This window comes from Phyllostomus discolor, chromosome 5 (genome assembly GCF_004126475.2).
Source record: "Phyllostomus discolor isolate MPI-MPIP mPhyDis1 chromosome 5, mPhyDis1.pri.v3, whole genome shotgun sequence".
Taxonomy (NCBI): domain Eukaryota; kingdom Metazoa; phylum Chordata; class Mammalia; order Chiroptera; family Phyllostomidae; genus Phyllostomus; species Phyllostomus discolor.
The window spans coordinates 39913332-39929737 of NC_040907.2; the positions used below are offsets into that span (position 1 = coordinate 39913332).

At 41.2% G+C, this 16406-nt stretch overlaps 1 protein-coding gene across 1 annotated transcript; it reads right to left on the reverse strand.

The window, feature by feature from the left end:
* Positions 1-6124: 6124 nt before the first annotated feature.
* On the reverse strand, positions 6125-6901 carry LOC114498054 (protein transport protein Sec61 subunit gamma-like). Its single transcript, XM_028514122.2, has one exon. It carries the CDS (start codon positions 6362-6364, stop codon positions 6125-6127), a length of 240 nt encoding a protein of 79 aa, XP_028369923.2. The 5' UTR covers positions 6365-6901.
* Positions 6902-16406: the final 9505 nt, after the last annotated feature.

Sequence of the window (16406 nt, forward strand, 5' to 3'; positions counted from 1 at the left end):
AACAGCAGAGTTAAAAGACAGGAGTCTGAGATCCAACAAACATGTGCTAAACTCTTCTTTGGCCCTTAGTTAATATACACTCAACAGACACACGCTGAATGTAGTGCACCTGCAGAGCTGAGGTTGAGGCCAGGGTGTTGTGAGAACACAGAAGAGCATCACCTACCCCAAGCTGAAGGAGAGACACCTGAATAGAATAGAATATAGACATCCAGTACATGACAGAGTGTAGAACAGAAACGTATAGTACAGCACGGTTCAAACTCTGGAAACAGACAGACTGGGGTCAAAGTGGGCTCTGCCAATTACTAGCTGTGTTAACCTGGGCAAGTTTCCCTGATCTCACTGTACCTCACTTGCCTCATCTGTAAAATGAGAATAATAATAGCACTTAGCTCCCAAGCTTGACGTGAGAATTTTAAAACAGAGTTAATCTATACAAAGTACGTGGAACAGTAACAGATGTGGTGAGTGTTATATAAATGTTAGTGATGATTTAAGGAGATCTGTGGTCAAGGTTTTTTTTTTTTTAATTTATAGGCTTACTTTTTTGAGCAGCTTTAGATTTATAGAAAGATTAAGCAGAATGTAGGGTGAGGTTACATATACCCCTATCCTCCACACACAATTCCATTATTAACATCTTGCATTAGTGTGGTGCTATTGTCACAACTGATGTTCCAATACTGGCATTATCACTAACTAAAGCCCATGCTCTGGATTAGGATTCACTCACTCTTTGTGTTGTGCATTCTGTGGGTTTGGACAAATGCATATTATGTATTGGTCATTACTATATGATACAGAATAGTTTTGTTGTCCTAAAAATCCTCTATGTTCTATTTGTTCTCCCCCCAAACCTCTCTACCCTGGCAACCACTGATCTCTTTAGTGTCTCTAGTTTTACCTTTTCCAGAATGTCATATAGTCAGAATCATTTCATTTATACAGCTTTTTCACATTTCTGTCTTTGACTTGGCAATATGCATTTAAGTTTTCTACACGAGCTTCTTTCTTCCTTCCTTCCTTCCTTCCTTCCTTCCTTCCTTCCTTCCTTCCTTCCTTCCTTCCTTTCTTTCTTTCTTTCTTTCTTTCTTTCTTTCTTTCTCTCTTTCTCTCTTTCTTTCGTTAAGTTTGAATAAGGGGTAGGTATAGTCATACAAAGTTGAGTGATGATACTCATACATTGTCACTCTCTAGAAAGTTCTGTGAATCCTTGCCTTTGGAACCCTATTTCATCTTCCAGTGAAGTCCTACACTAAGTCCTCTTGGTTCCAGTTGTGACTCTTTCAAAATGAAAATGTTCCTAGGAGGTCACATTTTTAATATTTCAGGCCTGGAACCATAGCATTTTTCCAGCTAGAAGGAGGCTCAGCAAAAGCTGAGATGGAAAGCAAAAGGAAAGATGACTTCTTGAAGAGTACACAATCAGAAATAAGTGACATGTCACCCATCTAGCATGTCACAAGTCACTTGAATGCAGGTTTGGATAGGTACAGTCACCATACACCCTGAACGGAAAAATTAAAACACAATGTTCAACTAAAGATCTTGTGAATTTTGTCCATGAACACATACAGGTGCAATCTTATTTGATGATTTAATGTTTATGCTTTATTCATAGTAACAGCATTAAAGTAAGTCAGGGCTGTTCATTTACCAACATAATTTATCAGATGCCTACAAAAATGTTAAGACATTATGTGAAGATATACAGGTAAAACTAATACAGGCTAATAGAAAATAGGTATAAATGGTTGGCTGGGCAATCAAGGAAGGCTTCCCAAAAAAGATGACATTTTATCAGGCCCTGAAGGATAAACAGATATAGGTGGGAAAGGCAGGACACTAGAGTGAACCTGGGTTGAAGAAAGTGTACAATGCTTATCTGGGAACAGTGAGCAGTTCTGTCACTGGGTTGTGGCGGAAGTGGGGCTGCACACTTCCAGTGATAGTGTCGCTGTGACACTAAGAATCTGCCAAGACTCTGGGCTGGGCAGAGTCAGCACAAGGCCAACTCCTCCACTTCACCACTGTTCCCAGGGCCAGGGCTGCTCCACCAGGTTCAAGTGTTCAGCCACTGAACACTTGCCAAAAGGCAGTCTAGAGCAGGTTCTTAGAGAACTCAAGGACTCCCTGTTTCCTCCTTGTGTCCTTGGCTGCTGTGTCCTTATTGTGCCCCCTAAGGAAAAAGTTTCCTCTCATTCCTGAAGGGCAGACAATAGAATTCTTCTGAGATAGCCTTCTCAGGAATGAGAAGTCCTAAGGCAGCTTTAATTTAGCCTGTGGGGTGGAGGGTGGGCTTTCCTTCCTGGAAATCCAGTTTGCTAACAAATGCCTCCCCACCCTTCTCCTACCCCCACTGGCTTCCCTGTGCTTCCAGCTCCCACTTCCTCTGCTAAGCAGCAGCCTCCCAGGCATCCCTCACAGCCAGGATGGGCTACAAGTGACTTTCTACATGGAATTCCAGACTCCTGGGTGCTGCAGCCGTTTTCAACCAGCCTTCCCAAGTTTGTCAGTGCAAGGAAGGCTCTGGGTCTGCAGAATGCCCCATTCAAATAAACACCCAACCAATAAGCAAGCATCTTTTCAAGGAGGGATCAGGAGTGTGAGTAAGAGGGAGGGGATTTTGGGAAAGTGACAATTGTTTGGGCTTATCTCTCACAAGCCCTTTCAGTACATACCTCCCTCTTGCCCATCTCTGTAGATGAGCAAACACACACACATGTACACACTTGCCACCTAGCTCTCTTGTCCCCTGCATCACACCCATTACCTTCCCATGGAAAACCTTTCCTGGCTCTTCTTGTCCCTGTTAATTCTTACACCATCATGCACCTCAATACCACAGGACACAGTGGGGATGAGGTGGAGAGAACAGCAACTTTCAAATAAAAAGACAGTGTATAAACCTCTCTCAACTAATTTTCTCACTGCAACCTGGAGATAAAGAAAATGAAAGATTTAAAGGATATAATTATGTAAATAACCCAGAACCAAAGCTAGCACAGAGCAAGTATAATCTCAGGTTATTTCCATCCCTCTTCTTCCCTTAACAAATTAAATTCAATTGCATTCAAACAAGCACAGCACTGCAACATCCCTTAAAGATCATAGAGAGGCAGTACTGTGGGAAGAGCAAAGTCTCAGAGATAGATCCCGTCTCTTATAAGTCACATTTTTATTGCAAAGAGAAGAAATCCCAATTTAAATTGGTTTGATGGGGAGTTTGGGGGTGGGGAGAGTTTATTGCTTTGGCAAAACTGATTAATACTCCCAATATCTATTCTCCCATTCTTGTCTTTAGTAATAGAACTCACTGTCTCCAAGTTACCAGAAGGTTGTACCATCAGTTCCATGCACACCCTAGAGACCATATTTCCCAGCTTCCCTTACATGAATAGTCCTGTAGTAGAATGTAAATGAAGGAGATAAGTACAATTTTTAGGTCACTTCTTTAAAAAGAAGCTCATTGTTCTCCATGGCTTCTTTTGCTCTTCCCCTTGGTTGAAAAATTGGTCATTTGGAGCAATTGTTATAGCAGCATAGCCTTTAACTTATAAACACAATTCATTTCAGGCAAGACTTGATCTGGCCATCTCTAACAATGTCACCAAGGCTCTGGTTTCTTTCATTGTCTCTGTTCTGCTACCAGTGCTACGTATCTTATTGTCAGACTCCACATGCCCCTTTCCCACAATTGGTTCCTACTTTCTCAACTCACCCTAACTCCAAACCCAAAACAGCTTCAGGGGTTCCCCTGATGCTAACAAAAATTGCTGTATCCAGTACAGATCTCAAATCTTCATACAACACACTCTAGAGAATAGTGATGCGTTCTATCAGCATTGAAAAGGGGCAATTGAGACACTGAAGACAGAAGGATAAGTTGGAAAAGTTAAATGGCCTCAGTTACTCATTTTATTCTTTGAGCATGACTCCTCTGTTTAGCTAGAGCCCTTAGATCAGGACTTACACCAACTACAATGGACTTCAGATTCAAGCTCTGATATTCAGAATGGGTTCCTCCAGGGCCTTCTTGGGCTTCTATTGTTGGAGGCAAGCACAACCAAGACTTTTGTTCCCAAGATGAAATCAAATGCTATTAGGAAGTAGAAATCAATGCTGGGAAGCTAAACAATGGTAAATGTCCAGTCCATCACCTATATACTGACATCATCCAAATTTGTAACTCTAAGCCAAACCTCTCTCCTGGGATTTGGATAGGGCCAGGACTAGAGTGAGGCAAGCAAGGTGCCTAGGGTCTAAAATTTAAGGAAACAGTCATTCTCAAGTGCTGATACTGCACTTGCAAAACACTGAGAATAGGTGCCTCCTTAAATGTTGTTCGTTGTGTGGCACTCTTGCTTCACTCTAATCCTACCCTTGACCCTCAGGCCTGAGTACTGTCCATTGACCTACCAGAGGTACACCATAGGCTTCTCAAGTTTGGCATGATTAAGAAATATCCTATCAGCTTCCATTCCCCAACCTTGTCCTCCTATGCTCCTTAGGTCAGGAAATAACACTAACATCCACCATTTACCTGGCTGCTGAAGCTAGAATCCTGGGAATCAGCCTTGATGTCACCCTATCGTGACTTCTGCCAGTCAATCACCAAGTTCATACATATCTTTAGAACCCATTCACATCTCTAATTCCACCATGCCCATGACACCAAACTAAGTTACTACCACCTTTCTACTAAATCAGCAACAGCTCCCTTACCTGGTCTTCCCATTTCCAATCTTGCTTTTCTCCAATCCCTTTTTCTTATCACAACCAGAATGGGGATTTTTTTTCCAATTTAGTTTACAAAGTAGTTCTCTGCAAACTGGCCCCATCAACTTCTCCAGCCTTGATTATTGCACCCAGCCCCTCCTCCGTCCCACTGTAACACAATTGTACTGTCTTCCCTTAAGTCCTCAACCCTTCCTCTATGTTTCCAAGTCTCTCAATATGCTTTTTCTCCTCCTACCCACCTCCTCCATCACATATTTATTCTTTGAGTATTAGCTTAAACTTTACTTCCTCCAAAGGCCTTCCCATAACAGTTGAGTGAGCCCCGTAACAGATGATTTTATTTTAAAAACACTCATCAGGTACTTTTTTAACCACTTGCTTACTGTCTGCCTTCCCTGATTGGTTATAAGCTCCTTGAGCTGCTTATTATAAGTTAGATGAATGTTTAATGTAAAAATCAGCCTTACAAATCCCAAAATTACAACTCTGACAATGTATTTATTTATTTAACTATTATCTACTAAGTTCCAGAAGGTGCCAGGTCTTTGTTAGGTATTGAAGCTACAGAAAATAAAGGGACATGACCCACATTCTCAGGGCACTCAAAGTTTAATATACTGCTGAAGAACCCACATTTTAGAGTAAGAGCTATTGGTTCCCTCACCTGTAAAATGGGGCTACAGCCAATTCCTCTGGTATCTTCATCACATCCTGTTGACTCACCCCTGATTTCAACTGTAATGGATGTTTCCATATAAGTTCAGTATCATGTACTGTCAACTTCCCACCTCAGGCAAGTATCTCCTATCTTTCAGCATTCTGCCTCAGTGCTTTCTCCAATGTGGCCATAATCTACTTTACCTGTGTATGTAATCTCAGCCCAGACATGCAGGAGCACTTCCCACACAGCTCCTAATCAATGAGGCATGACAACTGGTATGTCAATGCTACAGCCTCCCACTCTTCTCAGAGACCCAATGGAACCCCCATTGCCTACAGCAGTGACCTCAAAACACAAACTTACTTTGCCTTTTCCTCCTTCCCTGTCTCCCTCTCTCTGTAGCCTCACTACTCTTTCTTGGGATCCCCTGTACCAGGCTTTGCTTTGAGTGCAACCATATTAAGACACCAAATCCCAAAGGTTCACTATGGTAACATGCGTGGTATTTCCTAACACACTGTCAGTGCTTAATAAATTGTAGTTATTAATGTTAGCTATTATATCCTTTTTTGAAATTATTTTAATTTAGGAATAAAAAACATCTTGGGAGGAAAAATGAAAGAATACAAAATATGTAGGCAATATTTTACTCAATGAGTTTCTCAAATCCTCACTTGTTCACTAACAATCAAGATGAAAAACCCTCACCTAGAAAGGTATTCAGCCACCAACAATGTTATTAATAGGGATATGGATCAATTTCACAAAAAAGCCAATGAACCCCATTACAGCAAATCCTATTGCTATTGCCATGGCAATCTTCTGGAATTCTTTCCTACCAGGTTTGGTGCATCTTTTAACGAGCCAAATTGAATCCTTCACAAACTGCCGACTTGGCTCAGCAAACTGCATTACCTGATCCATAATGTTGCTTGCCGACACCTCAGATGCTTGGGACATGTAGGACAGGAGTGGACCCACCGAGGCCCACAAGAACTAGCTATTACAGTCTTGATGGGGAAGATGGACAAGTAAAAGCTAATAAGGTAAATGCTGTAATAGAAGTACAAAGTGATTGAACATGCAGAATGAGAACAGGTGAAGAAGCCCTTCAGTTTGAAGGAATTGAGGATGCTTCACAGAGGAAGTTTCTCCTGAACTTAGCTTTCTTAAAGGTCCACAGATCAGGAGAAAGAGTTCTCAGCCAAGGACATAGCAAGAATAAAAATGTGGCATATGACAGAACATGGCATGTTGTGGGACACATAAGCACTTCAGAGAGTTAAAAGAAGGTTGATGAAGGGTAGAAATTGAGGGTACAGAGAGCAGCAGTCTCAAGGACCCCCCACCAAGGAGAGAGGCAAGGTCTGAGGCACCTACAGAGATGAGCGGCCAGGCTCTCCTGCAGATAGCCGCACAGAGAGAAATGCATAAGGTCCACTATCCAGCTACACATGTGCTTTCCTGCTCCTGTTTATTTACACTCTGCTTGGCTGGACTGAATCAAGGCATAATTCCTGACCCGCCCCCTTCAGCACCCTGCAGAGAGGGGGAAGCAGGGAACATCCCTGTCAAGTACCAGATGTTTGGCAGGGGCCTAAGGGCTGCTGATGGCTTTGGAGGTGAAACAGGAAACTCTTCTGGGGCAGGAAGCCTGGAAGTGCAGAAGTTTGCCAAATGAAAGACAAGTGGTTTCAGAAAAGTAGAGAAGGATGACAGCGGATAGAGTTAGACACATCTGGATTCCAGTCCCAGCTTTGTTCCTTCCTTGTTGTGTGACCTCCAACAAGTCACTTCCTCAACCTGAGCCTCAGTTTCTTCAGCTCACATCCCTTCTAGATTTGAGGTTAAAGGATTCCATGGGGCAGTACACGAACTTCATGTTGAAGATTGAAAAGAATTTTGTTATCTGAAAGTTCATCTTCACTTTGAGTGAGTATACAGAATGAGATGTCTCTGAATCAAGAGAAGTTAAAAAAAAAAAAAAAAAAAACAGAGTTCTGCTCAGCTGGCTTTAGGATAAGAATGACTTTTAAACCCCACTACATGCAAAACAACAGATTACCTGGGGAGGAGGGGTGAAAGAAAGAAGAATTAAACCAGCTATTTAGAAATGCTGGTTGACTCTCACTTTTATCTGGTTACTCTGGATAACAGCTAATACAAATTTTTGCCCAAGTTTTTCCTAGTTTCATGTCCAACTCTGCATCCTACTCCAGCCATGTTAAATGAACAACTCTTCATTCTCCCAAAAGGCCCCTATCCCCTGCTTCTTTGTCTTTACTCACATTGTTCATTCATTCAACAAACATTTACTGAGTTCCTTCTATGACCTATGTTCTGGGTAGTGAAAAAAAGAAAGAAAAAAACCCATAATCTCCATTCTCATAGGCATGTGGTCTAACATTAACTAGATTAACTTGACAGATATTAACTACAAAATGTTACAAAGAAATGAAAAAGTCAAAGGTTATACATCAGACACTGAGTTGGAGGAGGATATTGTTTATGAGCATAATAGAAGAAATTGATTTACTTATGGAGGTCAGGGAAGGCTTCTTAGAGTAAATAATGCCTTTATGTCCTTCCTTTCAGAAACAAAACCATTTTCAGCTTTATAAGGCAGTTTAAATATCATCTCTGTTAAGTCATCTGCATCACCCCTATGAGACAGTCACCTTTTTCCTGGTTTTATTCCATGTACACTAACATAGCTTTGAGGATATCTCCAGCTGGGTTCCAGGCTGTCCCCCTACAGACTGTGGGCTCCTTGACAGCACAGTGCCTACATTGCCCATTTCTGCATGCCCCCTGCCCACGCCCCCCCAGCAGTGGCAGGCACCAATAAGATGAAACTGGAGGGAATTGACATGCAGATCCTCTGTAAATTCAAGATTTTCTTTCTACTTGAGAAACTTATTTCATAATTAGCAGTCTAAATAATGTTCTGGTTTATGTTCTTTTTTTTCATAATAAAATAAATGCCTTTCTAAGAAGTTTGCCTGGATATATTCTACAATTAGTAAAAATAAACCATGAATGAAAATTCTAGACCTGCCATTCAAGTAACGGATCATAAAAATCCTTCACTGGATTTTAAAGACATTCATTTGTAATTTCTCCATAAGCCCAAAGTCTGGCTGTCAAAGAGACTGAAATAGTGAGGTTTCTTATTTCAAATACAAATTTTTATGATGTGGTCTACCTATGTGGGCAGGAACACTTAGGAAAAGACAGGTGGATTTCTGGGCATTGAAACAGAAGTAATAAGAACTTAGTGAAAGTCTGCCTTTCAGAAGTAAACACGCCTGTTGTCTTTTCTACTCAGAGAGCAGAGTTGTCACGAAGTAGAGGCCAGAATGATATGGTTTCCTGTCCCTGGACAGGAAAGGGCCTTGTACTTTGCTCATTCAACTGTCTTTACCTAGAATGTCTTTGCTCCTCCTATCAAAATCCTATGCATGCTTCAAGCCCCATCTCAAACATATCCTTGTTTATGTTACCAATGGTTAAATTTTGGATTTGCCCAAGGTCATAAAACACATCAATGGCAAACTAAGAAAAAAATAGGGCTCTAGAGACCCTGACCTATATTCTTTCTTTCACACCAGGGTTGTCCAAAGAGCACAGCATCCTGGGTGCTTGGGAAATGTTATCTATCTTCCACTCTCACTTCTGAGAGAACTCCTAATTTCTGTCAACACCAAAAGGCTATAGAAAATCCTATAGTTTAGCACAGTTTAGGAAAATTGTGTGTTTTATTTAATGCAATACTTTCCAACTTTTCTGAGCTCTTTTCTTCATAACATCCCATAACTTCTCCTGGAATTGTGTGTTTTAGAAAACCTGATTTGAAAAACACTGCTCTCTGCCATGATTGCTCTCACTCACTTCCTCCCCATCACTTCAAGTGGGGGAGGCAAAGAGAGACAGCTACTGTGTAGGAGACACACAAAGATATTTGGATAATCTCCTCTTTTTATGGCTGTAAGAGACCTCTATTTTATATTTAAATATAAATCAACTCCAAAACAGTAGGCAAAGGACTGAAAAGTCAATTTATAAAAGAAGAGACAAGTCATCCGTTCATATATGGGAAGATGTTGGGTCTTACTAAGGATACAAAGCACGATAAAGTCAAACAACAAAGGATGGCTTTTATGAACCAAATTATCAAAGATATAGTTTTAGAAATAATGATATGCTAAAATTCCTAGAAACTGGGCTTTTTTTTTTACTCTTTTTGGTATTTTTCAAATGTTCTACAATGAACATATAGGTATATTCACCTTTTCATTTTAAAAATAAAGTTTTGAGAACTCTTTTACAAGGCTAGGCAGATCTTATCAAAATGTGCATGTTTCAAACTGGACAAATGTGACTTGCATGTTTTTAAGACTAGGAAACTTACTTTAAAATCTTTAAAGTAACCCATTGCTGTCTTAAGTTAGTCATTGGCTCACCTCCACATGGGCTGGTCTAGATTCACTGGTCCTGCTGAGAACTAAATGAGGAATTACACCCTGGTTGCTGACTTAGTGGAATGCTCTGGCCTATGGACTAAGACCTGGGCCATCCCAATAACTAGAGATTCAGAATCTCCACCACTGAATCTATTTGGGCCTCCCTAAGAGGTTTGACAGAGAAGCAGAACCAAGATAGGTGAGGTAGTGAGTAGTTCATGGGCCTTGAAATCCAATCAGCTAGGCTTTGAGTCCTACCTCTTCCTCTGTTATAGATCCAAGGAAATTCCATACCATCTCTGAGTACTGTTTGTTTATTTTCAAAAGAAAATGGTCAGAGTGACAGATTATGGACTGTCAGAAAGTTTAACCCTGATAAAGTAGGTAACTCAGATGTTGGCTGGGGCCTCTGTTTCTAAAGAAATCTAGAAAGGATTGGCTGGAGTCCCCAGTTCCAGACCTTATGAATGTCTAAAACCCTGCCTCAAGTTTCTGTAATCCTAGGGGTAGTCCTAGCTTCTACATATATGATTCTAGGGCACTACTGAAACTTGCTGATTCCATTTCATGCAGCACTGAATCAGATGTAAAATTCAGGCACTTCTTCAATGTCTGCCCATAATAATAATGATAAAATAATAATGTACCCATGTAGTGTTTGTGAGCATAGAAGTACTTACTGTTGTTTTGGAAGGAAAGTTTTATGTTTAACACACAAATCACTTCAACATGAAGGTGTGACTTGTTCCTAAATGTCCCTTGGTCTCCCTGTATTCCATCACTTTATATTCCATGTTCTGTCTTGCTAACTTCTTCAATCTTACAGCTCTCTGCACCTCCCTCCTTCTTCTCTTGTACTAGAGGAAAAACAAACAAACAGATTTTTCTCAGTTTCTCAGGCAGAGAAGCTTAACTATTCATCTGTTGCTAGAACTCCTGGTAACACCTTTATTCTCAGTTTATCAAGGTAGTTTTATAAGAAAGACAGTTATATCCTTGAGAGGGATTCTGGTGCTGGACATTAAAATAAAAAAATAATAATTATATCATTATACACATACAGATGCAGTATGGCATGTGCTTAGGAGTGTAGTGGGCTGTATAGCATATCTTTGCTGCTGTGTATCTTCTAGGTGTGTGGCCTTGGCGAGTTACTTAAACTCAGTATCCTCATATGTAAAGTGAAGACTATAATTATACTAAACTCATAGACTGTTGATAAGAACTAAATAAGTTAATATAGGTAAAAGCCTTAGAACATTGTTTGGCACAAAATAAGATCTCAGTAAATATTAGTATTTGCTTTTTAAAATAAGTATTTACTGCATTTACTATGATCGGTCTCCTCCTCATAAGACCTATTCTGTTTGGGTCATCCACTTCAAATGCAGGCAACATCTACAAGGTGCTACCAAGATGGTTGCCATTTTGAGCATTGTGGTTCATTATTGTGAAAACTTCTAACCAATAGTATTACTGGAGGCAATGACATGACTATGCAAAAGTAATGGACTAGCAGAATAACATAACAGTTTTGAGTCAGATAACCTGAGTTCAAGTCCCATCTCTAAAACTTACTTGCACTATGATCTTCAACAATTTGCATGACTTCTCTGAGCTGGTCTCCTCATCTGATAAGTGTGAGTAAAAATAAAACCTACCTTACAGAATTAAGAGGATTAAAAGATATAATCGAGAGAAGAAAAAATAGTACATACTCAATAAAGTAGGTCATGGTGATGGTGGTGGCAGAGATGATCGAGGAGGTGGTAATGGAAGAACGAGTAGTGGAGATGATGGTGGTGGTGGTGAAGGAGGTGATGGTAAAAGTTGTGGTGGTGGAGGAGGTGGTAAAGGAGGTGGTGGAGGAAGTGATAGAAGAGGTGGTGGTAGAGGTGATGGTGGTGGTGAAGGAGGTGGTTGTGGTGGAAGACACGGCAGAGGAGGAGGTGGTGATGGTAATGGTGGTAATAGTGTCATTGAGATAAGTATACAGCTTCTCTTTGGATGATCTTTGGAACATCCTGAGAATATCAGTCACCTACAAACTTATCAACAGCAATAACCATTGATAAGATTTTAGTATCTTTATTTTGTTCCTATATTTTTATGTCCCCAAGATCATTCTGTATAGACATTTTATATCCTACCTTTCCACTTAACATAACATTAAAAGCATGTTTCTGTGACTTTAAATTTGTATACACTTTGTTTTAACAATTACATAATATTCTAAAGTAAAGATCTATTCAACAACAGGGCATTTAGGTTGTTTTCAATTCTTGCTTATTATAAATAACTTAGCAATGGAAGTTTCTGTCAAGAAGGCTTTGTCTGCATTTTGGATGATCTCCTTCAGCTAAATCCCTAGACATAGAATTACTAGGCCAAAGAATGTGAACTCATGAAACATATTACCATATTGTTATCCAGATCCTTCACATACTTGAATACAATGATCATGCTCTCAATCTTTTCTACCAGCTAGACACTCTCAGATCCGTCTATCACTCTTCATATAATTCAATTCCCAGTGCTGCCACCATTCTTGTCCCTTTTCTTTAAGGTCAAACCACAAATTCCTAAGCTGGCATTCCAAGTTCTTCCACTCTGGCCTACTCTGTCTTTGCCTCTTCATTTCCTGCTGCACCTCACCTCACATTCCAGGCACCCTCCCCTTCCATCAACCATGGCTTTGACCATGCACCCTGTTCCTTTCATTCCACCATTCATGTGTTTATTCTGTTCCTTCATTCCAGGATTGTGTTTCACACCATTTATGACAAGGAAACTCAGTCTCATTCTTCAAGACAGGACTCAAATGCCACACTTCTATGAGGTCTGCTTGGTTCCTTTACGCTGCCCCAGACAGAAAAATAGACTGCTCTGTGTACTCTAGACCTGTGCTACCTAGTACAGTAGTGGTCAGATTCCCCCCACAAAATGACCCATTTAATTCTAGTAATTCAGGAGGATTTAATAAAGGAATTATTTAGAAAGGTGTGGGAAGGACATATAAGAAATAGCACAGTACTCAAGGGCCAGCAAGGCTTTTAATATCTCTATACCTGAGGGGGTAAAGTGTTGCGCGTGGGTCACCAGCCAGCAGTGACCATGGAACGCTGCGGATGGCTCGCCAAAAACACGCGAGAAAAAAAACACATGCACAAAGACAAACTAGTTTCTGTGGAGAAGTAGGGACGAAATGGCCACCCTCCCTAGTGGGGAGCGCGCCGATTTACCATCCATACCTGCTTTTATTGGGCTCATTTTGCATAATAATTCAGGTAAAGTACAGTACTCATTGGGGGGCAGTAAGGAACCATAGAAAACAAGGAAGTTTGAGGGTCTATTTTGAGTCGGGGTCAAAGAGCTGTAAGACTTTGAGGAACAAACTAACTTCCTCCTTGGACCCCTCTCATTCAACTGAGAGCATTCTAAACAAAGAAGGTTTCACAGTAATTTACATATTCTTTCTTAGGCCTGATCACCCAGGGAATCTGCCCTTTTCAGCACAGAGCTACACCACCCTGTCATTGTTTCAGGCTTAGCTGGAGCAAGGGAACTAAGGCAATAAGGAGATTTTCTCCCAGACGATGAGAACTCAGGCTATGTCAAAGCCGAGGAGTGAGGGTCCATCACCCCCTTTTGCTGCAGCCCCCCAAATCCTTCTTTTGGGGGGCCTCCCAAAGTGATCGTGCCTGTCTTAGGTCGTTCCCCCCCCGTGGGGAATCTTACCCGTCTTTGGCTAACCGACCAAGCTTTTTGGGATTCAGTTATGAATAAAGCAGCAGAAGCAGCATTCCTGCCAGGGAGATAAGCTTTTGTCTCCTTGTTGGCTTACGGTTCCAAGGGCGTTCCCTTAGCCTTAGCCTAGGTGGGGGTTTCAGCTTCTGATACCAGTCAGGGCGGTTCCCAACAGTAAAGACAGGGAGAGGTGGTTGGAACTTAGCAGTAAAGGGTCATATGGAGAGGAGCTGTGACTTTTACCAAGGGACAAAATCAGCCCAAGATAACCCCATAGAAAGGGACCCAAGAGAATAAATACCCTGCTTAATTTCACTCTCCTCTCTACTATTCATTTCCTGCCCAGGTTTCCATTAGCCAAACCTAACTAGATTCTTAGGACTAAGAAGCCATTGATACAGTCCATAGAAGTCAACCCCCTATGACACAGAAGGAGAAGGGTAAAGAGTAGATATGAAGAAAAGAGGGAAGAGCCCCATCTCACCATATTAAATCTTATTACCCTTTGTTATAGTTCAGTCTGCAGGTATGCTTCACTCCCTGAACTGACAATGTATTATCTCCCTCACCTCCAAACCATCTTCTACACCGTGATGTGACCATATTGCTCTCCCATTCAGTTTTGTTCAGTGTCCCACTGCTCTCCCCTTTCCCACTGTCTGCAGAGATAAGTGTAAATGTATCAGACAAATGACTAATGTCTCTGGTGACTTGGCTGTTGCCTTCCTCACTTCCTCACAACCACCTCTCCCTTCCCTTCCATTTCACAATCCAGCCACATGAACACTTGTCACTCTCCAAACACAGAATTCTCTCTGAAAGATCTATCCTTTTGCATTGAGGAACTTCCCTCATTGGAAACTTCCCACTCATTCTTTAAGACTCAGTTCAAGGACTACTTTCACTGTGACACTCCCTGCCTCCCTCAGACAAACACTTGGCCTCCTTCAACAAAGCTCCTTCTACAGTTTATATTTTATAGCACTTTGTATTATAGATGTTTATAACTATCTCCCCAAATAAACTACCAGACCCTTTGAAGCACTTCATCTATTTTCTTGGTATTTAGCAGAGACTCTGGCACATTGTAGACTTCAATATTAAATTAATGAATGAATCACTGAATCAAATAAAGATATTTGCAATTAATGTAGATTTCTCATTTGGTGGATAAGTTTATTTTTTCCAATGCATGTTTGTTCTTTATGGACTTCTAGGGTGTGAGTGTGCAATAGAGAGCAGAGGCTTATGTCATAGGACATTTATCAGCATCAGCTGGCATTGGCCTCCATCTGCCCTCAGCACCTCTGCATGAAGGTAGACACCCTTGGAAATACAAGTAGGAGACACTCCACATAGAGCCTACCCATTATACCTCCATTTGACAGATGGACCCTGTTAACAGGTAACTTGCCAACAAGCTCTTAGGAGCTCTTGTGTCTGCTTCCTAAATCCATTTTGGAGTAGAAATCCATTTTATTAGCTGAAGACAGAATAGACCAATTCCAAATATTTGGAAAAGCTTAATCTTGCAAATTAGCTAGCTGTCCTCTGGCCACATGGTGGCCACTTGTGTGGGAGGAGAGCAGCCCCATCTCAGGACAGACCATTCTCTGTTTCTTGAGAAAACACAATAAAACACCCTTCTCCTTTCATCCACATCTGGCGGCTGGAAAAACAGTGACCCGTGGAATTTACATTTTCATACTTGACTATGGCAGGCCAGCATCCAGAGGTTATTCTTGCTGTGTTTATGAAAGAGAGAAGCCTGTCAGGATAAGAAGGCTTCTGATGGAGTGCTTATTGAGAAAACATGCAGAGATTTCTGTTTCCCCAAATTAGAGAAGGAGCTTATGATAAGAATCCTTTTCATTGTTTTTTTTTTTTCTCCTCAACTGCTTTCCTGCTGTCCTGTGGTATAATTACAAGCCCTGAGGTTCAGCCTTATGAAGCAAGTCCCAGAGAAAATTCCCCAAAGTGAAATAGCCCAGGGGGTCCTAACTCTCAAAATTGCACAAAGCTTCAAGGAAATCATATTGTACTCATAACAGGGCCACCAGGCTAAGTTAGCTGAAAAGGGATTTTTGTTGTCTCCATTTTTGTCTGGCTTTTTATCAGTTCGTCATGTTCCTATTACAGACTGCATGCTGATTGTCTGATCACATTCCTGGGACAAGCGGGAATGGCCTCAGGGGGAGAAAAGTGCACCTTCTCAGAGTGCAAGATTTGAGGTGGGTAGATCACATGATCAAAGGCTCATGTAAACACAAAGAGAGCTCAGCAAAGAAGCCATGAGGATGAGGACAAATAAGACAGACCAGGGGGCAGTGGTAAGAGAGAAGGTACCATGTTCAAGTGGTCACTGTGGGGGAGGCTTAGGGCAATTCCTGAGCAAACTGGTAGGCAGCTGTAATCACTTTTATCTGCTGCCTTCTTTAGAGGCATGAACCTGCTGAGAACATTGAGGAGGCAATCAAAGTGGCCACTGATGGGAACCTATATTCAGCAGTAATTTTGCCCTGGTTAATATAAAATCGAGGAAAATTAGTTTTCTGAGTTATTGACTAGTTCACTCAATACACATTTTATCAGACTCTAACTCCTTAACAAATACAATCCTGGGCCCTGAAGTTATGAAAATATATAAAACATTCTCTTTGCCCTTGAATGATTCATGGACTAGAAGGACTGCTGGTCTTCCTGATCGGCACCCTGCTATCTACTTCTTGCTACAACTGGAGATTTCTAAACCACAAAGCAGGCCAGGTCATTCCCAGATCAACCTCGGCAAT